This window comes from Falco biarmicus, chromosome 10 (assembly GCF_023638135.1).
Source record: "Falco biarmicus isolate bFalBia1 chromosome 10, bFalBia1.pri, whole genome shotgun sequence".
NCBI lineage: Eukaryota > Metazoa > Chordata > Aves > Falconiformes > Falconidae > Falco > Falco biarmicus.
In genome coordinates this window covers 12,639,365-12,666,311 of record NC_079297.1, presented here as the reverse complement: position 1 = coordinate 12,666,311, position 26,947 = coordinate 12,639,365, and the positions used below count along the sequence as shown (strand labels likewise).

Sequence of the window (26,947 nt, the reverse complement as noted above, 5' to 3'; positions counted from 1 at the left end):
ATTTTCCTTCCCTCCGCTTTCCTCTCACCATCCTCCACGAAAGCAGCAAACAGCAGACTGCAGTTCCCAGCAGTTTGTTATCGGTAAGCCCGAAGCAGGAGCAGCTTGGGATGCAGGCTGTCTCATCCATGCTAGCTGTGGGCCTCTCTGCACTAGCTGGTTAGTGCTGCACATGTTTAAAACATTAACTGGAAATATTTTATTCTGTTGGATAACGTATCAAACAACACAGCAATGAAACTTGCAAGGGCTTAGAAACTGTGCCTGGAGGTACTCAAGAGGTCTTGTGGACTCCTTCAGCAGCACCCTGCAGCAGTGCTACAGCACAGCCCAAGAAAGCCGAGGATGGTCCCCCCCCCCCCCCCCCCCCACCTTAAAGTGACTCAACATGAATGACTCATGTAGCACGGAGGCTGAACACCTTGATTTCTCTTTCTACACGCTTTCAAACAAGGCAGAAGGTGGAAGACAAAAGGAAAGCCTTCAGCTAGCTGACAATTTAATACTGTTTAGTGCATCCCAAACAGGGAAGGCTACTGGTGTGGTGCATGTCGTGCTGTGGGAAGGCTGGAGCCCTGATGGAAGCAGGTAGCAGAGGGTACGTCCTCAGCTCCTCTCACATGAAGAGGGGAACCTGTGCCTGCTCCTGCTCTGCCTCCGGCCAGCATTGCTCAAAGCATTCCTCTGTCTTATGTGGTCTGAGGTGCCCCCATTGCCTTGTCCACATTCTTTGCTTTTCTGGTGGTGGCTCTGCTGAACCAAGGGACCCCCTGCACTGATGAGCATCTTCTCAGACCATATGTTCCCAACACTGGCTGAGAATTGCTTCTGAGGAGCTGCTGCTACATCATCTCACAAGGAACCTCTCTAGAGCTACAGACACTCTCAAAAAGGCAAAGCTAACACCACAAGAGCAACAGTTCTCTAAAAAAAAAAAAAAAAAAAAACCAAACCAAAACCCACCAAACCAAAAAAATCCACACAAAAAAACCCCTAGACTATTTCTCTTTAAAGCCTGCTCTCAAAATCTAATTTCACAGCATGATCACTTACTGTGTTGGAATTGCTTGCTTTCTTATTTGAATAGCGTAAAAACGAACATATTAACAAATAACACTCATAAAATTCACTGGACAACACAATGGAAAAAAATTACACTGCATGAAGAAACAGGTTACAGAAGTTACATCACCATTTGAATCAGATGCAATATGCATCAACCCAGAGAGCCTGTATATAGAATTAAAGAAATCATTTAATTTTAAAGTAATATTTTATTCAATGCATCCCTCAGTGCATGTAACTGCTAAATGAAATGCACCACATGCTCTACAAACACATCATCACCTTGTAAATGGAATACCCATGATATTAAAATGGATATAACATTTATTAAAACCATTATGCAAAGAACAAGGTTGGATACTTGAACTGCTGAAGGCAAACGTTATTTCTGGCCTCTCAGACGTGCACGTGCTAAACAGCTTGTGGCTCTGAAACAATAGATGGAGAAGTCTTTTCTAAAGTTGAGAATTCATTGAGCTGGAAAGAAACCCACCACTCCTTCCCTGCGAGGAGCAAGGAAACTCGCTGGAGCACCGGGCATAGCAGTGCAGGAGGAGAGGAGCAGGCTGCAGGCTCTGAGGAGAAGCGTTCCTGCCCCAGCACAGGGCACCAAGGTGTCTGCTTTGTTCCACATGAGGTCACTGTAAGAGCATGTTAAATCCTCTGCAAAGCCGAGCTATTTGGTTTCATATCGTTGCTTCCCTCTAGTCTAGTAGTAAAGTTTAATAGTAACATGGTTCAGGATCAGACCGTGACCTGTTTTCTCAGAGCGGCAGAGGCTGGAATACAGGAAGGATTTGGTTTCTCGCCCTTACAGATCTGCTGTGATGGCCAAGGGATATTACAATCCGGAGACAGAAAGAAAGGAATTGTTTATTTGAGGAGTCCCAAAGTGGATAAGGAAGGGCTGAGCAGAGCTGCGTGCCAGAACGAACACCGCGCTGAACATGAAAGGGTGATGCCACCTTCTCCGGAGCAGGTGTGCGGTGGAGGGATTTGTGTGGCTCTGGACCATCCTCCTGCCTCCTTGCCAAACATTCTTGCTGGTTATTCTCCCTGTGTATTTTCAAGACATTTGGCAAGATTTTCAATGCGGCCACCTTTACCATCTTCTCCTTTTCAAAACCCAAGCATTGTACTACTAATTAATCTGCAGGGGATAGGTCCAACTGCTTTAAAAGCACAGCTCTATTGTGAGTGCTCGAAACATATTTTTAAAGGAAAATCTCAGATTTTTCCTTTTTACTATTACTTCATCCCAGCCTATGGCATTTTTAGCTTTGCACAAAGGGTGCCTCTGCAGAACGCTAGCAGTTCAGCGGAGTTACACATTATAAAATCCTTCTATTTGTCACTGCCTTCAAGCCTCTTCAAAACGAATTCTGCTTAGGATATGTGAATGCAAAATGCTTGTTTCCTAATGAAGCGCTTTGAAGTGAGCTGTAGGAGAAGCTTGATTTTACCCTTCCACAGACACAAGGAAGAGTTCTGGCCTTTAAATGTTGTATCCTGAAAGATAAATTCACACAAACCACATAGAGCTCAGGCTGCCAAAAAGGGAAACACAAACTCTCTTCCCCATGCCTTTCAACAAATCTCGGTCTAGAACAGAAAGAAACACAGCATACATTCAGCAAAAATGGGTTAAAGGAAAGATGAAGGGAAAATCCTTTAAAATAGTAATATTCCCTGAAATTAATCTCCAGTCACATCACAAGAGACAGGTCCTTGAAAAAAAAAAAAAAAATGCACCTAAATATACATCATGCTGCCAGCCCTAAGTCTTTACAGAAAGCTATACATACCTACACAAATTTGTTACGACCCCAGCGCAAGCTGTGACGTTGCTATGTAGTACCAGCCGCGGTGCTCCACTTCACTTCTGGGGGTGCCAGTCCTCAGTTATCAGAAAAAGCCAAGCGGATGCAAACGCCATCATGACCACTTGTAAAACCAAGGTAAACCTGGCATCTCCAGATTTATTATAAACTGGTTAGAGACCTAATGAGGCTAAACGGTTTGGAGAGACCTCATACTGGGATCTGCACCAGTTTATGCACACAGCTGGCGGTGGCTGAAGGGGAAAGGTGCATGGCCTGTGATGAAGCTTGCTTGCTGTGCAGCTCCTGCCTGAAAAATGCCCGTGCTGGTATGTGAACTGCTCATCTGGCACGTTACTGTACACCCGATCTTCTGCACTGTTCTGGCAGGGAGCTGCCAAGAGTTTAGGCATGGTGGTGCCAACTTCATATCAGCACTGCACAGCCCCACACAGGATGGGTCCCCTGGCACTGGCATGCTCCCATGGCGCTTTGGTGAGGCAGGACAGGCTGATGCCTGACGTTGCTTACTCTCAACTACCCTGGACTTGCACTCAAATGACAGTTTTCCATTTCTAAGCAAAACTGAGCAACTGAATTAAAGCATCTCATTTGAGAACACAAGTTTAAATTTAAACACTGCATGCATAAAAGTATTACATTTTTTGACTTTCAAATATTTGAGCATTGGGAAATCACACTGTAGAAAATGTGCCTGGGCTGACTTTTTCAATAGTGCCGTCATTAGCTGCTCACCTTCATGAGTCACACGCAATGTCCTGAAATGTCAGAGACTTTCTGGTCAGACATCGCTAATCTGATCAAGAGAACACCATGACATTTCATATGGCAACACACTGATAAAAGCTCTCCCACGCTTCATTATGTAAACAGGTATAGCTGCTAATTAATGAATTGAAGTGGAGAAAGAAACTGTTGGCAAGACTGGAAACTTGGCCCAGAATCTCCCCTGGGTAATGGTTCAGTCAAGTGAACTAAGCCCTATCCGTGCTTGTTTGCAGGTGCAGCTTTAGCACCCACCGAAGCAAACAGATTTTTTTTTGCAATATTCACATTTTTTCCTTCCTGTTTTCTAGTTACTAAGAAATTCTGCTTTACTACTACACAGTTGATATCGTTATGTATGCACAACAGCACTCCACATCAGGCATGGAAAAAAAAAAAAAAAAGGAGTTAAGGGCCAAACAACATCTCTCCAAAGAGGGCACATGTCCGAGCGGTGCCATCTTCTCCTAACCTCCTGCCATCCAAACACAGCAAAGCCGTGAATGGAGCAAGCTGTTCAAATACAGCTTGGCTGCAGATAAATCTTAAGGAAATGAAAGACTGTTTGGATTTGGGTAGTTTTCACTGTTGCCACGCAGGAGGGAGTGGGACAAAATTATGAGACTGTACAGAAATCTTTGGACAGTGGTAGGGAATACACGTTCTCTGCAGAGTGTGACAACTGAATCCATGCCGGTTGGAATCGGGGAAAAAAATACTGTCTCTTAATCATACCCCAGGTTGCCTAGCTTTTACATGCTGATAACCCTATTTAGTTTAACAGCACTATTTTACACATGATGAGGATTTCAGAAGCTCAATTAAAGCTTTATCATCAACATCAAAACCAGAATAGTCCACCCAGTACTAGACTTAAAAACCAGTAAGCACTATACTCTCACCAAGAGGAAAATGGTTACATTTTCAGTACATACAGTTTGGAAACCCGGGGTTGAATGAATGTGAGAATTACCAACTAGTATTTCAGGAGCAGAACCCAACTGTATTCTAAATAAAAGCTATTCAAAAGTGGCCTTTATCTGCAGAAAAATAATGAAGTACAAAACCTACATAAAAATTAGACTACTAATTTCAGCCAAACTACAATCAGATTTTGAACACGGGGGCCTTTGTTCATTACGAAAAGTATTAATACTGCTGCTGCTGATACGGAACGTGAACTGAAACAAGTTTCAGTTTGGCTGAATTTTATTTTTAAAATTTGATTTTGTAGAACCATCAGCTCTGCTTTTAAGTTACCACAAGCAACATTTTAACAGCTCCAGAACAAAGGCAGAAGAGGTAAGGTGGGGGGATTACACTGCAGAAATTAGGCAGACTGCTCAGTTCTCAAAAATACCCTGGATTTCCTTTCTGACTTGCCAAGTCATTTGGGCTTGCCCAGCACCAACAGCATTTGTGCCTGCAATTGAACTGTGAATTAAGTCTGAGACCACGTACTAAGTATCCGAGAACAAGAGCCAGGTAGCTGAAGCTATAGATTCAGCCAGAATTCAAATTGCAAGTGAGAACTGGAGCTACTGGAAGAAAGGCTGGACCTCAGTCTTGTTGGATAATTTACTGCTTAATTTCTATCAGTTCCTTGTTTTAGATTTTATCAGGTGCCAGCCATAATTCAGCTGCAACTGGGTTTGTGCACTTGTATTATGAATATGCTATGCACCGTTTACTACTCAAGAGTAGTAACAGCAACTTGGATTTATACAACATTTTAGCATATCTAGCACTTCAAAGGGCTTAACGAAAGGAGATAACTCACCAGGACGGCAAGCCAACCTATCCATTACAAAATAATAAATCAGTTTTGAGTTCAGACTTCAAAAGGGAAATGGTAGATGCCCCACGAAAATCTCGGTGGGCACAGGTTTCCACAGAGCCAGATCCGAGCGGCTGCCGCGGCTGCATCCTTGGGCGACACATCATGGTTCTTGCCCAGCGTAGAATAATGAACAGCGGGAATAGAAATGCTAATAATTAAGGAAAGGTTAAAATGTTCACACTGTGTGAGAATGATGCATGAAAGGATACAACTGCTAAAAATCACTACAGCAATGCAGAATTTTTTTCAGAAACTCAATTCCAACGGGGAATATATTACCAACAAGAAGGAAATCCTCAGAGTAGGAGACCAATGCAAAACAGCTAGTGAAAACCAGCCAGCTCTGTGGCACGGAGGCACTGTCTACATTAACTAAAGCTCTATTCTGAACCAAAAGCCATTTGAAAAGCAAATTCAGGGAAACATCCAGACATGACAAATCCCAAAATTACTGTCTGAAAATTATTAAAAAAACCCTGAACACAAAAACCAACTGCAGACATTTTTCCATATGAACAGTTTGTGTTCAAAGCAGCATTTGTCCCTTAAAACTCTCCTAACACAGCTCCAATTCTGTGACTAAGCAACAGGGCCTAATTTTCAAGGCACGTGTTCAGTCAGACCACTTAGTCCAGCATCACAAACACTGAAGTGATCAGCTCCGCATCGATCTAACCAGTCACGTTCGCTGGCCACATTTCCCTCTTCATCATGCAGCTTCTGCACAAAGTTCACACCAAAGTTTTCACACGGGTTTGCACGCAAAGACTGGAAAATTTGGTCTCAGCTATCCTTCTTCTTCTTAAACCCCTCAGCCTCCCCAAAGAAAGAAAAGGGCATTTACTATTGGCATGCCGAGGAAAGTAAAACACACCAAGAATTATTTCCAGGAGTCTGCAAGGGGTTTCTCTGGCACAGGTGAAGGCAGCCCGCTTGCCCCGGCCCCTCTCCGCCGCAGCGCCTGCGTTCAGGCATGCTCCATGAAGCCACCACAACAGAGCTCCACAGATCTGGGGCCCAGCAGCCACCTTCTGCTGCAGAAAAAGGCGGTTCTAGCTGCCAACCCATATCTCGGAGGGGGATCAGTCCTGCCGTCCACAGGAATGACCTTCCTTCCTTTGCAGCTCGCACAGAGAACAAAATCTTGGTGAATGTGTGAAAAATTCTCCTTTACATCCCAAGGGTCAGGTGTTGCCTCAGAAGACCCTTCTGTTGCCTCAGAAGAAGCACTTCAAGAGCAACAACAACCGCCCTGGGCTTGTCTGGCTGTAGCTTGCACCTGACACACAGCATCAAGGGTCTCTGCTCTGGACAGGCTGGGAACTAATTTTTTATCCATTTTAAAGTACATTTAAAAACAGAGAGAAGATAAAATTACCCAATATTGATATTCTCTAACCTGCTGGCTCAAAGCCCCAGCTTCAATCTCTCTCAGCAGGTCAAGACCTTTCAGCTACAGGAAAGAGAATTAAGTCACGGACAGATCCCCAGACAGACCGTGCGCCACCCCTCCACTCCCAGCGATTCCTCCTGTTGGAGCTGGACTGGTGGACTGGTCCCATCTCCTCTAGGCACATCAGGGCTCACAGTTCCAGCTCACAATGACCTTGGACAGCCATGTACCAACATGGTCTTCTCCATTCACCATGGCTGCCTCCAGATATATGATTATTATCCAGATAAATGATTATTCCAAAACCATCTGAGCTGATGCACCTATTTAGAAGTGGGCTTTGCTGTACCTACAGAATTCACTATAACGCGCTGTTAACATGCTAAGAGAGATCACTACCTGTGAACTCTGCCAGACTTCCCATCTTCACATCACCTCATCCTCCAAAATTCAGCAGTCACATTCTGCTATCCATAAACCGCTTTCAGAACACAGTTTTAGGAAAGAACTTCCTATAACTAGTAGAGAAGTAACATAAGGAATAGTGATGGCCCTTCTTCAGGGAAGTACACTGGAGTTTTTATTATTACTTTTTACTATTACTTTCATAAGCTTGTCTGAGATTAGATGCTTATCCTAAAATTTTATTTAACACAGTTAATTTCCACTTGCATAACAATTATTATTTGCAAATCACTAGTCTTGAGCATAGAAACCAGCATATAAAGATTTTTCCTCAAACATAATATCAGCTTTGCACCAGAGAACACCGAAAAGGAGAACAGAGCCTGTAGAACATGAGTTGTCCCCACCGGCCCAAGAGATCCTGTCAGCAACTGGTTTCCTAATCACCATAAATTCATTTTCCATTTACTTGCTGCAATTATGCTATTGAAACCTGCAGGTCTGTTCCGCGCCGCCCCCCCCCCCCCCCCCCCCCCCCCCCGCCCCTTCACTTACTCTAAACAGAATTCAATTTTAATGCCTACTGCAGAAGGCCAATATGATACAAAAACCCCAAACATTTCACTACTCATGCACTCTTATTCATAATATCACATCAAATTGCTGTAGTACTACCATATGGCGTTTGAGCACCATGCCAGAACAAGTTGTTCAGCTTGTCATAATCTCAAAAGCTGCATAAAACTTAAATAATTTCTCTATGAAGTGGAAGATCTTTGGGTTTAATAACTCATCAGAAATGGATTCTGCATTTTCCTCCTATTATTTCCCATGTTTTCTCTGATTCACATTCCATTTTCCAGTGCGAGCTATCAGTATAAGTGGCTACAACTATGGGGCTGAAAGGCTCTAAATGCATCCTGTCCATACTTTCTTCTTGATCATTCATCATCAAATTGAATGAACATCTTTCTCAATCAGACAGATATATAATTATAAATAAAACCAGCTCAATCAGAAAGACTGAAAGAAAAAGATTAATGAAATCTCCCACACTTTGATTCAACCCTTAAAGCAATACCCTCAGTTGTAAAATGTCCACACTTCCACCCACACTGTCCTGTAAGAAAACACAGCAGCCTTTCAAGAAAACTGGAGTGGTGACACTTAACTGGTACATCAATCCAGGGAGAGACAACAGTGGGAATGCTCAGGGTTTCATCACAGATTGCTCTGTATTTACATTCTCAATTCCTAGGGTCACCGCAAGTGCACCTGTTTTGTTTTGGTTTTGTTCTAATTTTAGTTTTTTTATTATTTCTTACTCTCATGTCTGAGAAAGAAAGGTTTGGAGTGATGTAGGATTGGAGATGGAAGGTGCAAGAATAGAGACAGATGAGACTTCAGCAGACCTCACAGTTTTCAGGGATTGTGACAGGCTCCTGACACCGAACAGCTGATAGCAGCGTGGGTACCATCCAAGATGGAGAAAACACGTGGGGAGATCTCACCAGGGACAACCAGCAGCAAAAATCGAAATGCGAAGGCAGAACTAGCCAAGTCCCAAAATGGAGGGACAGGAGACAAGTCTAAGGGGGAGCACTGGGAATGCAGAGACATGAGGAAGGCAGGTAAGTATGTAGGGTACAGTACTGCTCTGGAGAGGAGAGAAGGGCGTTACAGAACTCCCTCAGGAGGAAGGCTTATTTTAGCAGCTGCTTATCAACTGAAGAATAAAAAGGACAGCACCAAATCAAGCAGAATTTCCTAGTCCTTCTTAGCATGTATGTTCAGGCCTCGTTCACATATGGGATTAGGATAGGCAAGAACCGGTGCTGAGAACTGTAGGCTGGCACAGGCAGAGCACAGACAACTATTATGCAGCCTTTTGCTTAAAAATAAAACAGAACTGGGACATGTCTTCTGGAGTTCGTATGTATTGGGAGTTTCCAGAAAAACATTTCTATAATGGTTACATATGTGATTTTCTCCATATAGCTAACAAAAAAAGAACAAAGTGGCTTGTCACCAGCCCAAAGGGAAAAGCACTTGGCTGCACAGAGGAAGACAGGACTTGCTACATCTGCGGCTTCACAGAAGGAAAAAACCAGCTCTCTTTTTTTTTTTTAAAAAAAAAAAAAAAAAATGCAGAGTATATCTAGCGAATATAAGTGAAAGGAATCAGTCCTCCTCCCCTGATGAACAGATGATGTCAAAGTATCAAAACCCTCCACAGCTGCACACCTGGTAGCAGCAGACAACGGGTGACAGCATCCCTGCATCCCAGCGGCAGAGCTGCTCGAGCCAGACCAGCAAGCAGCTGGACCCGGTGTCTCGGGGGTCGGGAGCCTGGGCCGCCCTCACCCCCCCAGCACTGCTCTTTACGCGCCCGCGTGGGGCGGTTTGGCCACTTCCACCGACTCTGCCACGAGATTTCGTTCTCTCGACAGGCCCCAGCAGGTCTGAAGACCAGTGGGAGGGTTATCCCCGTCCACACGTGCTGTTGCTACCTGAAGGTCTGTGTCTGAGCCCATGGTCTCCCTTGTTCTGCGTTACTGGTAGAACTGGGAGGGCACTGGCAGGGCTCTGCAGCCCCAGATAAAGGTTCATCCATTCTGCAGATGTCCTCATGCTGCTGTGGCTCTTACTTTCAAGGACTTTTACCTTGAAAGAACTGAAACAGCATTAAAAGTCAAGGAGGGCCATTCCCACTTTGTGTTTTTCTTTTTCATAAGGGCCCATCTCCTGACACGGCATCGAAGAAACAGAAAACAGTCTTAAGCTGTAAAGATCCATGCTCTAAAGGTGTCTGGGCATGAGGGAGGATTTGCTAAGGCACCCAGGTATCTAACTCCCATCAGCTCATAAGGTAAATTAAACCAACTAGGATTAATTTCTTCACTGTGCCTGCTCCTTCCCCACTCACCACCTGCGCTGGCTGCCATCACCACATCGCTCCCGACAAAGACATACAGAAATGTGTTTGCCTTCACAGACCCTGCCAGGCATGGCAGCGCTCCCACCCCGGTTCAGAGGTGGGTGGTGCAGGCAAGGCAGCTACAGGCTGCGGCTGATGCCAGGCGGGCTGAGGATGCTCGTGAGGATGCCTCCATGCGGGCCGGCTGGATGTCGAGCCCTGCCACGGCTGGGATTTCACAGATGCAACGGGAAAGGGAAAGACAATGACTTCCAGGAAGACTCCAGCAGAAGGGGTCTGCACAGCCCCGCTACGTGCAGCCTTCCCCGACCCCTGGCCCTAGCAGCTCTCGTTTGTGGCTCTTAATAAATACAGCCTGTCCAAGAATTAAGATTTTTTTAAAATCTGGACAAGGTAAACCGGAGAAAACAGAATAAAATATTGACTATGGGCTGCTTTGACATGCCTTGCTGTAGGTCATCCATCAGCACAGCCTCAAGGGAGTAGTACAAGCGGTCCATGGAAATCCGGAGCCAGCCGCGGTGGCTCGCTTACAGCAGGCTTACCGGCAGCGGTACCCAACAACACTACACTTTAGGTTACTTTAAATGATGTGTTGAAAGCACCTTATCCCAGAGAACAAAAAAGGAAATTAAAAAGCTGTTGTGTGTAATTAGCAGTTCTTTTTGATGAATCCTTTCCAATGCTACCACCTTTCTGCGAATACTTCGTTTCTTGAAGAACGATTCTGATGGAGCCAATGCAGACAGAACTTCAGAACAGGATGAGAAAAGGGAAGATGAATGGTGAGTGACAGCACCCATTAACCCAGGCCAGAAAACCCTCCCCAGTCTGCATTAACTCCTCAAATGCTCAATGCAGTTACAATAAAGACCGATGCAAAGGGAAACTCAAGTTTTCCTTACTTTAAGATCATACCATTCAGCATTTATTCTCTTCTTTCAACAACATACACACTCAGTGCTCAGTACTTATGAATACCCTCTATCCAATTAATACCCCATTAAGCTGCACGCCCGCAGCGACTTTATCCTCAGACCACTGTATGGTAGCTTTTAACTCCATAATACCCTGGCATTATTACCGTATTAGACTACAACGGATTGATCCAAAGCTCACCGAGGTTAATGAGGGCTCATTAAACTTTGAATTAGGCCCTAACTGCTTGGCAAACACGAAGTGAAATAGTACTTGTCAGATAAGATGACAGAGGGCATAGTAAACTTTAAGGCAAAATATTGAATGCTGATGATGACAAAGGCAGGCAATAACAGGGAACGAGTGGGGAGAGCAGCCGTGGGAGAGAATTATGATTATGTTACACTCCGTATCAAGCAGGACAGATTTGTGCCTATATAAATAGATACTGCCTGGTCTGACTGATGCAATTTTTATCATCATACGGTTAGACATAGCATAATATTGACATTCTGCCTTTCCTTTAGATTTCAGTTTTGAGTTTCAGCTGGAGAGTATGATACTAGAGACTTGAAATCAGTATGACTCCTTCCCTAATTACTGATTAATCAACAGCTAAGGTTGCTTACATAAAGAGTCATGGGGAGAAGGAGGAAGTCTCATTAAGAACAAGAGGTTAAAAAAAAAAAGAAGGGAGGGGGACATTTAACAACTGGATGGATACAAAAAGAAAAGAAAAAGAGCTGATTTCCTAATAGCATGTTATACCTGAATGTTAAATTTTGTATTCATGTCCAATTAAAAAATTATAAGAAAACATTTTAATACTTGCAGATACCATGGGTTATGGTTCAAAAGGAATAACAAAGTTTTTTCCCCCCTTTTAATGACTTCAGAAATACATATATGTTGTGTCATTCTGTCCCTTAGGTGCTCAAAAGACACAGCAGCTGTTTCATAAATTTTGAATTGCCTTTTCCTGTAGCATACAAAAAACTGTGCCATAAACATAACACTGTCTGAAAAATATTCGGAAACCCAGACAGTTGTTGGAAATGCTTCCTCCGATATTTAAATTCCTCTCTTAACAGGAGTTTCCCTGCAAAAACAGATGCTAACGAATAGTGTTTTTGCCATCAAGCTGAATGTGAATGCTTTGGTGCAGCATTTTCTTTTTTCCATGGAGACATCAGGGGACGCATTTCCCATCACTGAAAGAAAACTGCCACCTTGCTTCTCAATTCTTTGCTTTCAGATAATAAATAACTGCTATAATCTTCCATAAAAGATTTACACTCTGATGATGCCCGATTCTTCTACTCTAATTTCTTGTTGTTAGATGCAGTTGAATGCCATTTACTGGTAAGTAAATTGTGTCATCACTTCACTGCAAACCACACCACTGAAAATGTAAGCTGGCCAAACATTTATTTTTGTTTTCCAACTCACAGAAATCCCTTCAGAGGGCTGTGGATTAACTAGCAACACTTTTTAGCACAGATCCTTAATCTTAACTTCTTTCCTTCTCTCTACTAATATGCTCCCTTCCAGTGATGCCTACTTCAGAAATAACTCCAAAGAGCTTACAGTACGGTCACAAACACTGCCTTTTAGCTGCCACGCTTTCCACAGTGATTCGGAAATAAATTGGCCATTTCCACTGGACTTTTTGTAGTCCCATAGTAACAGGGGCACTGCAGCTTCACCTCTTCCCCCAAAGGAGTTTCATTAGCAGAGGGGGCTGCTGGCTGACCACGCGTTGCCAGCCCCTTTGGAAGGACAAACCACAGGCCCTAGGTCCAATCTTTTCACAACACAATGTGTGCCTTTCATTTTTTGGACAGAAACAACAAGCTGGCAAGGCCTTTCTCCTTCCTTAAACTGCCCCACTTTTTACAGCAATAAAACGAGCTTCTTTGCTTAAATAAATGTTAGAGCTCACAAAGCCTTGAAGCACAGCTCAAACAAGTAAGTTCAACTTCAAAACGGCCTGAAAGGGCTACAAACCCAAGTACGATGCAAAAACCTCCTCAGGTCATGTAACGTTTTGATTAAAACAAGTGGAGATCATAAGTGAAAACAGGAATCAGGAAGTTGAAGCATCCCAGCGATGCCTGCCAGCACTATGGCATTTAAGGGTCTGGTAGCATTCCCACTAGAAAATTTTGGTTTTAGGGGTTTATAACTTGAGTCATTGAGGCTTAGACCTGGTCTCCAGAACTGGATCCCCAAAGTGCAATTACTCAGGCAAAGCTTTGCAAGGGGAGGGCATGCCCAGGTGGCCCGGAATGACACAGCTAAATACTCTGTAAGACTTCTTTTCCCAAGATGTATCTCATACATATATACACATACACACATCCCAGAAACCACACACAGACCCGAGGCAGGGAAGAGACCTCTTATACGTGTTACATGAAAGTTTTCTAAAACATCACCTTGCTAGTATAACAGCCCACGCTGGGCCCTCATCCCCCAGCTGCTCTCTCCCTGCTGCCTGCCGATATCCTGGGACAGAGCAGTGACGAAGCACGTCCCCACAAAGCACAGCACCTGCACAGGGCTCTGCCAGGCTGGGAGCCCGCTCAGCAGCCCTCCAGCAATACGAACGGGCACCATGAGCCACACCAAATGCTCCTTTCACTCCTTGGATGGCTCACTCTTTGTCACACAAGACACCTGGGCTCTGGTCAGAGCAGGTCCCTTTGCTTTCCTCTCCAGCCACATCTAGCTGAGCCTTACATCACGCTCTGAAAAATCACTTACCTTGAGGTCCTTTCCAGCACACCTCCCTCATCCTTAATGAAGCATAAACAGCTTCTGCTCTTCCTGGTGGCTTTTTCTACTGAGCACCCACAGTCAGGGTCAGGTGCAGATAAACACACCTCATTTCTCCATGGAGAACACAACAAAACCTCCTGCACCTGTAGCCAAACCCCATCCCCCTTCACAGGTGAGCTAACTCAGCCCAGATGCTGCAGGGGCTTTTAGGGGATGCTGAGTTTCTGTTGGTTCATGGAGGAAAAAGGAATTCAATCTTTTTTACCTAGTGGCAAAAATAAGAAACCAAGGTCTACTGGCTGGGTTTTCAGGGCAGGCTTCTGGCTTGGTGTCTGTTAGGAAAAAAGGAATATGCTTGCATGACAAATGCAAAGGCTTAGATATGTGTGCACACCTGGAAGTGTGGTCTCTGTATACTTGCAGTACACACAGAGAAATATAAATAAAATCAGTAATCTAAGGAAAACTATACGCATGGCCAAAGAGATTGGTACTGCATAGCGCTGAATGCTTGGTCTTAATCCAGTAAGGAACTATTCATGTCCTTAGTTTCCAGTCACCGAAGAGACTCAGAAGAGCCACTGGAGCTACTTAAAGGCTCAAATTTAGGCACGTACTTAAAATCTCTGCTGAACAAGGGCCAAAATGTTCAGTACCATCTGCAGATACCCAAACTGCCTTGGGCAAAATGTTTCCCTTAATATAGTCCAAGGTTTTGTTTGTTTGTTTTTAAGTTGTCTAACTGTTCAGATAGGAGGAAAATGTCTTTTAAATTAAGGAAATTAGAAACAAATATGAATGTTATTAAAAATATGGAAATTATTAAAAATATGGTAAGAGCTATGGGAAAGAACAAATTGCAAAGAAATGAGGCCTTTGATGAAACTGGTAAATTGCTGCACATTCACTCTTTGCTGCCCCATCCTCTAACCATGGCTTACACCTCTCGTCAGTCTGCATTAGAGACAGCTGAGAAAGGATTTAGATGGTGACACCTTTATCACTGAAAATCTCAGCCTTTATAAACAAAACAATTAGCTGCAGCAGAAAAAGCTTAAAACTAGCCCAAGAGTAAATTCTCTTAAATCTTAAAACCCGACAACCAAAATTCCACAGTGCTGAATTTAATTCTTCAGCGGTGCAGACTAGCAAGAACATATACAATAGTAAGGAAAGAAAAAGCATGATGGGTTTTTTGCTTCCTATCTCATTCCAGCCTGATACAGTGAATTTCAGCAACAGCCTAGCTGTCAAGGTTATATCTGCACCATCATTCTGCAAATCCAAACTCACACCCACACAGCGCCACTATGTCTTTGGGACTCCGTTTCAACTCATCAAGGAAGCCAGGTCCCACTGTAACCTATTACTAATGTGGGTGATGAGTGTTAAATAATGAACTACTGCAGCAAAGAGGCAGATTGCAAGTTGTTTGTCTCTGTTCATGTCTCAGCTTTTTTCATTATTACTGTTTTTCTTTGGGAAAGGCATGAGCAAAACCTAAGTTTATTTCTTAGCAAATTAACCCACTGTTTTTGTGTACACTCTGTCTTTACAGATTTTCAATAGCTTTCATGAGCTGTGTACATTAGCTCCAACTATGCTTTCCTGTTTTTGCCTCTATGCATAATGACAGCCATACTGAGCGGCTATTACAGTTATCTCACTTTCTGGAGAGGACGGGGATGTAATGATATGTTGCAATATGTGCAATGGGGTATTACAGCTAAATACTCTCTGCAGTGATTGATGAACTATTTTGCAGTATGCCTGGTACGACAGTTCAAGGCGAGGGGTACTTATCCTTCTGTGCTTCCTACATTTCCTGCTCCCGAGGTGAACTCGGAGCAAGAGCTGAAAAGTAAGGGCTGGATGGGGGTAGTGGTGGAGGAGTGGACTAAGACCCAGCAGGTTCCCCCCAGGAAGGGGGCTGCTGCTTAGTCCCTGGGTTGTGGCTGACAAGCACCTTTGCATCGCTGTAAACACAAGCCCCAACATTAGCAGACCCCATGCAGAGATGTAGCAGCTGAACTCAGACACGAGATGAAGTGACTGAATATAACCATCGACCAAGATTTCTGAATACTCTATAAAACCCGAGTCCATTATGAGACTCTTCAAATAACCCAAGGACAAGCCCAGATGCTGATAACTGGAGAGTGCTGCTCATGGCCATGGCAACAGCTCTGTGGTCTTGAACAAAGCCACTCTTCTGCCTTAGTTTCTTATTTGTGAAAGAAAGACAATCCTCACTTATGCAAACAGGTTGAAAAGATCAGATCCTCTACAGAAAAATACCTATAGCAAAGACTGGACGCATCATGGTTGGACTCTATGTCTTTTCCAAAGTAAAAATTGTATGACTCTAACAACTTTCATTTAACAAGTAGCAGTTGATGGTAGGATCACAAATATCTGCTAGTATATCCCACCCCACTGCCTCATGGGGATGCTGAGTGACTGCAAAACCATTTAAAACATTGTATGTGAACTCAGACCAAAGGTCTGTTACTGCGGTACCTTCTCGGTTTGACTCACTGCACCCCAGATTTTCACTGTCCTTCATTCTTCGTAACTTCTCAATTTTTCATGCTTGCAGATTTGGCGGCTACATGATGGCTTTCCTTTCTAGGAATGTATTAGCACAGATCTGACCAGGATTTGTACCAACATTAGGCAATCATCCATGATACACGGAGGTAAGTTTTAAGGCATCAAGTGCCAAGTATAAACACTCATGCTGTAATGATGGCACCTGGACCCCGATCTGACTTTAACCCATACTATAAACAAACAACCAAAAAAGTAACAACCTGAAATTCTGCTTAAACATGAAGAAAATCAGATATTACTAATGAATTTTGAGACTTCTGAAATTGCATGTTGATGCTTCCCGATCAGAGTGGGAGCAGGCTCATTGCTCCCAATGGCTGCTGAGAATCTGTTTTTATGTTGTGTGGGAAATTAAAAATGGGTTGAAATTCTTTCATGCAACTGGGACACTGTATTTGATGGAAATTTATCACTTCCAAATTACACGGTGTTTTATGATTTGATGTTTTTTTTATTATTTAGTGGGGCTTTTTTCTACTCATGTTACTATTCCCAAAGCATCCTGGAAAATGGGAAAAATCTCAAGGGCAGTACTTTTAGCTGAACTGGGCAATGGGAGTCCTTGATATTTGTCTGCAAAATGTCAATCACCTTAAAATCCCAACCTCACTTACAACAGTTCTCCTTAAGTAAGTAACAAAGCTGGGCTGGCAAAATGAAATTCTTAGTAACACACTGACAAACGCAGAACCACAAAGCACCAAATTCCCCCTTAGTCTGGATTTGAATGCATAAATAAATAAGGCTCTTGCATTTATTTCTGCTAGAAGACTGTACTATTCCATTCTGCAATTATGGAAAAATGCAGAGCACAGGCAAGATTTAGTGTTTGAGTTTTTGCTGCAAGACTTATGTCAGTAGAAAAGCATTTGTGCTCTTGGGAATCAAAGTGAGATTCACCCGTTTGTGGCAGGTGTTTTAAGCACTCAGCCTAACAATCTACCCACGCATGGCACTACAGCAATTCAACGACTAAATTAAATCTCTGAATATTAAATTAATGATGGAAATCTAAAATATTAATATATTCTAATTGAATATTCTCCGATAAATTATCTAGGCATTCTCAGCAATTTGATTTTACTTTCATTTCTTAAGGAACTTTCAGCTGCATAAATACAGCTATTAAAGCAATTCAAAAAGGGAACATTTTCTGCTCAGACAAGAGAACTCTAAACACAAAGAATCTAAAAATTTCTTTCATATGATTGATTAAATCATAGAGCCCAAGACAGCTGAATCATTAAATGACTGCTTTCCTTCAGTCCCTCTGGCTTTAGCAAGGACAATATAAATTCCCCATGGGTCTGAATACAAGGAAATACAGTATGTATAATTACAGTATAGGCTTGAATGCTGTTGTAAGAGAATTTCAAATGGAGCATTTATGCTGTAGCTGCACTTTTCAATCCATAATGCTGTATGTACGCATGCTTGTGAAGCCTGTAAAGCAGTGGGCATCTGCTGTCTTCGACCTAGATTCCCAAATGGTATAGGCTGGTGTAGCCCCACCAGCTTTGGCAGACACACATGAATTTACATCAGGATCTGGCCTTCTATTCCTGTGAAATGCTGAGATTAAGAATGACATCTCCATACACCAGGGAGAATGCAAACAAAGGAATATTGTTTGAGAAACATATATATCTATCTATACAGTGTGTGGTATATATTTAGGAACCTGCTTTAAACTGCATGTTTCTAAGAAATTTCAAATGGATGTGTCAAGAAAGTAGCAATGTGTTGTATTTCCCTTTCTCCATTCCACGTGTGCTGAGTCCTGGTTTGGTAACACACACGGGAGAGATCAATACCAGAGCCAAGACTGTGGCAACACGAATGCTTAATGAATCATTTTCTTGCTAATCTTGCTGTTTTTGGTGTCAGGTTGGTTTGTGGCGTGAAATCATAGTCAAGAGCCAAGAGCTGTTGCAATCTACATCCTTTAACCAGCTTTCAAAGAGAGGCTGTGCCTCTACAGAGCAACAGAACATGCGCAATGTGCCGCTCCTCTCCACCCTCTGGGCTTCTCCTTCTTATCTCTGTCTGACTGTCACAATAAAGACCAAATCACCTAATTTCAGCTGGTGACGCTCACAGGGGTACCAAAGACAAGATGTACTGAAAGCCAGAACTAGCAATTTGTGTGTGTGTGTGTGGTTGGTAAGGCAAAAGAAACACCTGTTCCCGTGAAGAACAACGAAGATCTGGGCCTATTTGTAATCAAGGCTGTCCGCGTCTCTCTCAGGAAAAGTAAGGTCTGATGTCCTTTGGGAGGCATTTGCAAGGCCCTTTCTCAACAAACCTTCTCTCACCACAGACAGATGCCATCTGTCTTGCAGCTGGGAGTTAATGGATTCTGAACTGCCAATTTCACAGCAGTAAGCAACGTGGCTGATAGAGGAGGCATGAGGGATTTCCTACAATAAAACTATTTAAAATAGTGCAAAGGTGCCTGCTGAAATAGCCATGATGAGCAAAGGAAATGGCAATATCGAGGGCTGATGGTCTGAGCTGGCAGGGATTTGCAGCTCAGGTTACCTCATGTATCTCCAACACCAGGATTTTAGACTTTGGGAGAACTGTTTCGCTACACCTATTTTGTGTGCCAGGATGGGCTACGACACACAAACAGGCTGTGGAGCTCTAGAGCATGCTATCAACTTTTTTCATATTAAGTATCCAGTTTCACCATACAGCTTAACATGTGCTAAAGCTACCTGTGAGCCTGTCGAGGGGGGTTCTAGTGCACCAAGAAGAGGTCTCTGCTCCGTTAACATGCACCATGCCACACAAAACCCACCCAATCGATGATACCTCTGCCAAGGAGCAACCCAAGAATCTTCAGGTATATTATATTCTGCCAACTTGCCAAACCACTTCAGGACTTTCTGATTAAATTTACATAAAATGCATCCTTCTCTCTTATTCCCTGTTATACACAGTAGATTATTTCTAGTATTCTTGTGTCTGAGATTACCAGCACTCGGATATGAGAGAGCATGCTGTGCTGTAGCATGCAATCAAGGCAGTTTGTAAGAGCACCAAGATCCTGCCTTGGTCATCCTCAGTGGAATTTCACGCCACTGTAATGAGGATGAACAAGTTGTTTATCATAAGACATCTAATGTGCAAATACCACATTTTTCAGTTCCAAGCTTAATAAAGGCAAGTTGGAAAAATTAGGGTCTCTGCAGATCAAGTTAAGCGACAGGCAGCTTCTAAGAGCTCTAGAAAGGTTCTGGAGATAAAGCTGGAAGTTTGGTGCATTCCCACAAGTGAATACGGTTGCAGTGGCCAACAGAGGGGCCTGTTATCTAAGCATGCTATGACCAAAGGCTGGTCCTGCACAAGGCAGTCGGTCTTTTAAATGAATGATTTTCATGCAGCTCTGTGAGATGGGCCAAGACTTCTGCCTTCAAAACTGACTCCAGATTCTTGTTGGAAGGAAGCTAGAGACTTGCATGTGGATCCAAAACCGAGATACCTTTTGAAGTTCAAAAGAAGATGAAATACAAGATTAGCTAACAGATAATTAGATAATAGATAATTAAGAATTAGCTACACATGTAGCTAAAAAGGATGAGTCAGAGAGAAAATAGATGGTACTCAGCAAGGGTGCAACTGTTTAATATATTATCTTAGTTGATCAGTGTGCCTTCATGAGTCATTTGCTTGGAGAAGGAGGAGGATTTCATATTGTTTTTGTATTTTTAATAGGCATTTTTATGGACCTCATAGTTATAATAATGAGAATACCTGACAATTAGTAATGAAATTATCCTCACTACAGTAAAATATTTCACAGCAAGTAAAATCTTATTCCTAATACAAAGGTGGAAGTGAAGCACAAGGAAATTAAACTCAGGATTTTCATGAATGTTTGCAAAATAAATAAGCATATATCAATAAAATTTGATAACTGTTTTCTCAGCTGAAAGACAAACCCAAAATTTGCAAAATATTTTTTATACCGATAAAAATGATTTTTAGTGTATACATCTCAGATGTTTATTCAAACTCTTTGAAGAATACGTAAATCTTTTCAGCAGCCAAAACTAATCAGAAATTCCTATTATTATTTTTCACTTTTTTTTTTTTGCTAAGTACATTTCCTAGTTAGTGTGGTTGATGCATATGAACAGACACGGATGTTCCTTTGAAAGAAAAAACCCTGTGATTAACACAGGTTTTTTTTGGCAGGGATAATGTTGTGACGTCTTCCTTTTTTTTCTATTTTTTTTTTCATTTAATGTATTTTATCAGAATGAAATGGTTTAATGAGCAGAGAATCACAGTTGATCCCAGCTGAACCAGACAGGGCTGCATTTCGAGGTATGTGGCTCCCATCAAGCTGCATTCACCTTTGCTATGATTTAAACTTCATTCAGGCACAGCCTTGCTAAAAATACTGACAAGTAACTAATCAACTTCCATAAAATGGAATTTTTACCTTCACAATAGGAAGCAGGAGTAGGAGGGAACCCAAACGATTTGCCTATGCATTTCAAATTAGTCTGACCTATAAAAATGCAAACAGCAAGTGGTACTATGAAAATGTACTTCTGGTAGGGCTTTTTGGTTTTTTAATACTCAGATTTTTCATGCCATCCCTTCCTCTCCTTGGAGGTAACCAGAACCAAAGATAGCAGAATGGAGGGACTGGTTTCCATTAGTTATACCTATAAAATGTGAGCTCAAGCAGGGCTCTCTGGACCAAAAAAAGTTCAGTGCCCAGGAACTACCGTTAGGTTTGAACACTTCATATAAAGTAGCAGAGAAAACTGTGACAGCCCTCCTTCCATACAAATGGGATCTGAGCTGTAATGTGCACTTCTAGCTCCAGTTTGTGAGCAGATGGACACAAAAATAGTCAGCGCCCAGTGAGCAAAAGCATGGGAAATCAGATCAAAACCGTTACCTAGATCTAGGAGACAGCAGAATGCTCCAGGGCAATCTGAAGATTATGTGGATAGAAATAATCATGTAGCGCTGGTCTTTGAAGATGTTGATTTGTCCTATTCTGGAGGATTAAAGAGCAAAGTCTAACAGGGGGAGCTGTAACTCCTGCTAGGAATCACCCAAGCTTCATGTTCTGGGGCCAGCAAATGGGCCAGATGCTGCAGATGAGCTGAAACTCAACCCAAGCCTGAAACATCAGGGGTCTCACCGCTTAATCAAGCTGTATCTTTGTACGATTTTCCCTGTCATTATGATACTTTCTGTATGTCAGGTGAAAAGGAAAACAGCCCTTTTGTCTTCATTTGGGAAAGAAGAAATTCCCATTCTTCACGGGAAAGCAAGCCATTTCTTTCTTTCCCACCCCACTTTTTCTTCACTATCAGTGTTTCCCCTATCATCTGTATTTAAAAACTGCACTGGAATGTATCACTAAAAATTTGGAAGCTCTCTGTTTCCATCGGTTGTCTTTCCAAGGTTACTGGCAGTTTAAGCGATGAATGTAAAATCTTCCATACCTATATAAAATTTATTATTCGTCACTTTCACTAATACTGGAGTTTTGCATTCTTGAGTCCTGTTTCATCTCCTGACTATAGGGGGGAAAAGTGCCAGAGAGATTTCAGTTCTTATAAATCCACAAATCTGCCACAGTAAGCTGGTGCCAAGTTGTCCTCTCACTGTTTAGTCAAAGCTCAAAAGAAATCAGCAGGGAGTGGGACAGGGTGTAAGTTCACTTCACGAGTACTCTGCTTATTTTTCAAAGGAATTCAGGAATTAATGTAAATTATTAATCTGATTTGGGAAGATATTTTTGACATATCATTATTCTCCTCTTCAGACACTTCTTCAACTTAGTAGGACAACACATGCACGGGTCACTCCATACCCAGCACTGCTGACCACAAGACTCCTCGGCTTTCCTCCCTGCTTTTCCAGGACAGACATAAAAACAACTGTTGCTTTTTTATTCCTTGTTGTACTTCCCTAATTGCACAAAGCAGCACCAACAACTCAAGTTTACCTAATACTTGCTGAATTGAGAACATGCACCTTCAGTCACCGCAGGAGTCGTTGCACTGAACTTCTAAAGGACTCAGCAAGCTCCTTTCCTCCCCCCCCGCCACGGGATATGCAGAAGGGTATCAGCTCATCAGCATGAAACAGGTAACGATGACAACTCACTGCAGTCCAGGCACTGTTTCAAGATGCCTAGGTGAACTTCCTGAGGAGGGATGCCAATGACACACCACTGTTGCTCAAAATAAGTTCTGAAATTTTATAATTGTTGCCATTTTCTTCCAAGGGAAGAACTGAAAAAGTCTGCCAGGGAGTTCTTTTTTTTACAGCTAATCTTTCAACTGCTCCAAAAAACGAAACCAGCACCCACAAGAGGAATAGCAACATGTATTTGTATTTTCCTAACACTTATCAACAGCAATAATGTATCAACCAAATGTGTCTGTCAGAGGCCCCTTTTCCCTTCTTTTTCTTTTCCTGTCATCCAATAATCATCACAGAAAACCACACGGGTAAACTTGATCTCAGAGATATCCTTGTAAAGAAAGAAACCAGCAGCACAGAGAGGACGAGGGATCCATCTGCAGCTGCGGCAGGCAGCCAAGCTCCTTCAGCCCCCCCCACGCATCTGTACCCCGGCTCTGCGAAGGAAGGGAAGGATGCAGCACCCCCTTGTCGCTGGGTGTCACCGAGCCCAGCTTTACACCTGCAGCCTGCAGGATGAGAGCGTGGGCAACGTGCCATCTTGGCAGCAACACCAGCACCTCTTAAGGGCCTGGCTGGAAGGAGGCGATTAGGCTGGGTTCAGCTGGGGGAGGGAAAACTGGGGCAAGTTGCTTTGGAAAAGAAGCGTTTCAGCAGCATGTAAGACAACTTTTCTTGCACGAGGGAGGAAGAGCAGAGAGCCTGTGCTTCCAGCCAGGCTTCCCATGCCATGCCCTGCACCTACTAAATCACTAGACGTGCTGCAAAGTTACCGTTACTATTGTTGTTATTTCTGTTTCTTTTTCAACTTACCCGAACCAGCTGCTGTGGAAAGGGTCCTCTGGAGTTTTCTGGCACATTGATGGGGGGGATGACCCAGTCTCGCTTTTGCCGCCGCAGGCCATTAGCACTCTGATGCTGGCGCCACGGGAGCAGAGTGTCGCTTTGCTGCTGCGCCAGTTCTCCCGGCACCGTCTTCCTTCCTTTTGGCTGTTTTGGAAACAAGTAAGCAAAACCAGTTAGCTGCTTGCTCGCTTCTTGGGACTTCTCCCAACAGCGATGCTTCCTTGTGTGCAAATGGTCACATGTAGCTGTGAAAATCATTGTTATTAACATGATATATTTCTGCATTGCAAAGACACAATATGCTTTACTGGCAACTCTGCTGTCACTTCATTTTCACAAATACATGGAGCTGTCACTCTCAAATCAAGATGCCTCCCAGAATGTATCATCTTCATCACACAAGCTGCAGGGAGATTTAACAGCATGTTGGAGTAAAGAAGTTTCTGCAAATTTCGAATAAATGCAACCTACCAGAACACAAAAAAAGCGAGAGCCTATGTCACGGGTCCAGTTTTACGGTACGGAGCTAGCCTGCTCCTTGGCATTAGCAGGGTTACAGTAAACAGCAGGTTCTGCAGATGTGTCCTGCCAAACCAACCAAACCGCAACCAGAGGGGGCACCAGCTCCGCGGCTGCAAAGGTGAGTAAGTTCAACTTCTTAGTGCTCTGTGACGAATGACCTTTTAATAAGAGGTGGATTTTGAACACAAAGCCCAAACACACATCTCCCCACACAGCCTGGGAAGTATAACATACCTCAGTCAGTAAACAATTTTCATTACTTGGGGCACCCTTGAGTCCTTCTTTGTGATTTTTTTTTTTTTTTTTAATATGGATACTGCCCATGGCATACTTTGGTACTGGACACATTAAATTGCTGTGGCATAAAAATGGAGATGGTGGGACCACGTTTTGGATTTAAAGAGTTTGGTTCATCATCAGAATTTTTTTGCCTTATAGAATGATGAGTCATTGAAATGTAGATGTGGAGAGGCTCTTCAGAGGCTACCCAGTCCCAATACTTATATACTCTGTGGCCTCCTAGGGTTCCAGGCATTACTTCTGGGAAGTCTGCAGAAAAGATAACAAATACAAGATTTTCTTACCATATGGCGACCTGTACTCCCACCAGAAAATGTTTAAACTTCCATAAACCAGAAAGACTACAAACCACACTCTCTTTATTTGAGGAAATATTCCATTCAGAGAATACTATTCTCTGAATTTTACAAATTTAATCTATTTTTCTAAAAAAAAAATAAATATCCCCACCCAAAAACCCATGCCCCAAACCCCAAGAACACTGTAGGAAAACCCATCAAATTATTTTCTGAGTCTCCTACAATTTTAAGCCACATTCACTTTTTGTCGTACTCCAAATGTACAAACTCAAACATCCTACAAACATTTGCAAGCAGTTATCTGTAGGCACTGATTTCAGTGGGAATCATTGCTTCAGGGTTTATAGTTTGATGTAAACCCATCTATTAGCACATTTCTTGTTCTGGAAACGCAATGAAGCAGGCAGTCACCTCAAAACTAGATAGTATAGGAGAACTAAACAGTATGTCGAACTGAGCAGTGCTCCAAAGCTGTGTGGACCTTCTGGATGCTGAGAGTTGGGCACAGTAGCAAGGAGGACATTCTCACAGCTTGATGGTGGCTCCGGTCTGTGTTACCTGTGGAGGGCAGACACCCACTGGCTGCAAGGGTTGGAAGCATATGTGCAAAAATGCAGCTATTTTTTCTGCAAACCTTAAAAATGAGCCACTTCCAGAGCTGAATTTTCACAGGACAGACAAATATGGTCTTTTTCCATCACACACATAGTCACGTTTCTCAAATCTTCCCTCATGCTAACTCATGCCACCAAGGTGACTGCTGGTTTTTGTTTGCTTGATGTTGTTTTATACACCTTCAACAAGCATTGACATTAAGTTACTGCAAGTTCACTACACCACTGCTCAATATTTAGGTGCTGTTCTAAAAATACTCACTTAAGTGTGTAATGAACAAAGAAACAGCATCATGATGCAGCAGTGGGAGACCTCGGGATATTCGAGAGAGTGGTAGGTACTGTTGAGCTTATCCTTCCTATGGGATGCAATATGCTACATCCGATAGAGTTGTCATCTAAAAAGGGTTTTATCACCAGAAAGGTATCTTTTCTGAACACTGATGAAAACAATGTTATCTAAAGCAGATACCCAGAAATGAATGTCAACATGAAACAGGACTACCAGGCATGAGCTACAGAAAAGTGGATATCCCCCTTTTTTTTAATTGCCTTGTGATTCCCAAATGGGGATCCTTTGAGAGCAGGTATTTGGATCACTTTATATAATTGGCAAGTGAGCATGGGGACAGATTATGAAAGGATGGTCAAATAATTTGTGCTCTGCTGAGTTTACACAGTGGAATGAGTCTGAACTAAAGACAGACTTGAGAATTAACATGAATCCCAAAGCTCCATGTATACTGAAATAATTAGTGTCAGCTCAGCAAGGCAGTACCAGCCTTTTTAGTCTTTATGAAATATTTGCTGGCAGGTGACTAGACAGTGACTAGCTTGCTTGTCACTCTTGATGATGTTTTCCTACATTAGAATAAATCATCAACATGAATCTGAATTTGGTATGTAGAATTTCAAAAGCGTCTTGCAACAACAAGTTTGGTTTTTTTTTTAAACAACGGCTCTTTTTTATCTTCATTTGTTGACAATGCATTCTCATGACCTTAATTTCTCTGGTGGTGTTTAAATACATTGTACATGTTTTCTGCTGTTTAAAAACTGTGAGACAAATGCAGTAACAAAGTCTGGTGAGTACAAATGCCAGAACTATTCAGATCTCTGACTGAAACATCCAAGAACATCTCTGAAACAACAGCAACGACTAACGTCAAGCCCCAGGAAACTTTCCTGTACTTTCGAGCTTGCAAGGATCTTAAGTTCAACTCAAAAAGCAGAATGTGACACCAAATTAAATTAATTATAAAATACAGCTTCCAATTCTGTTTTTGCTGAATTACAGTTTTCACTGAGCTAACAACTGTGCCTTCTCTCATGGCCCTACTGGCTGCGTGCTTTCCAGAATCTCAAGCAAACATTTTCAAAGAATAAAAACATTCCTCTACCGTTCGTAGTGTCATCAGAACACAACCTGTCCATAGCCTTCTCACAATCAAATCGAGCACCTCTAGTGCTATTGCTTTAGGGTGCTTTCCCTCCTGTTGCTTTTGTGAGGTGCCATCACCCTCTGCCATATGGCGAAAGGACGATGGGCAATTGCAGCAAAAGGGAAGCCAGTCCACAGAATGCATGCTCAGTGGAAAATTACATCCACTCCCCATTCTGAAAA

At 42.8% G+C, this 26,947-nt stretch overlaps 1 protein-coding gene across 2 annotated transcripts in view; it reads right to left on the bottom strand.

Moving 5' to 3' along the window:
* The window catches only part of CDH4 (cadherin 4), a 463,214-nt gene that overhangs the window by 139,604 nt on the left and 296,663 nt on the right, over positions 1 to 26,947 (bottom strand). For both annotated transcript variants that reach the window (XM_056354017.1, XM_056354018.1), the window contains one exon: positions 23,556 to 23,732. In XM_056354017.1, the coding sequence (XP_056209992.1) occupies positions 23,556 to 23,732 (177 nt within the window). The remainder of the gene's footprint in view (positions 1 to 23,555; positions 23,733 to 26,947) is intronic.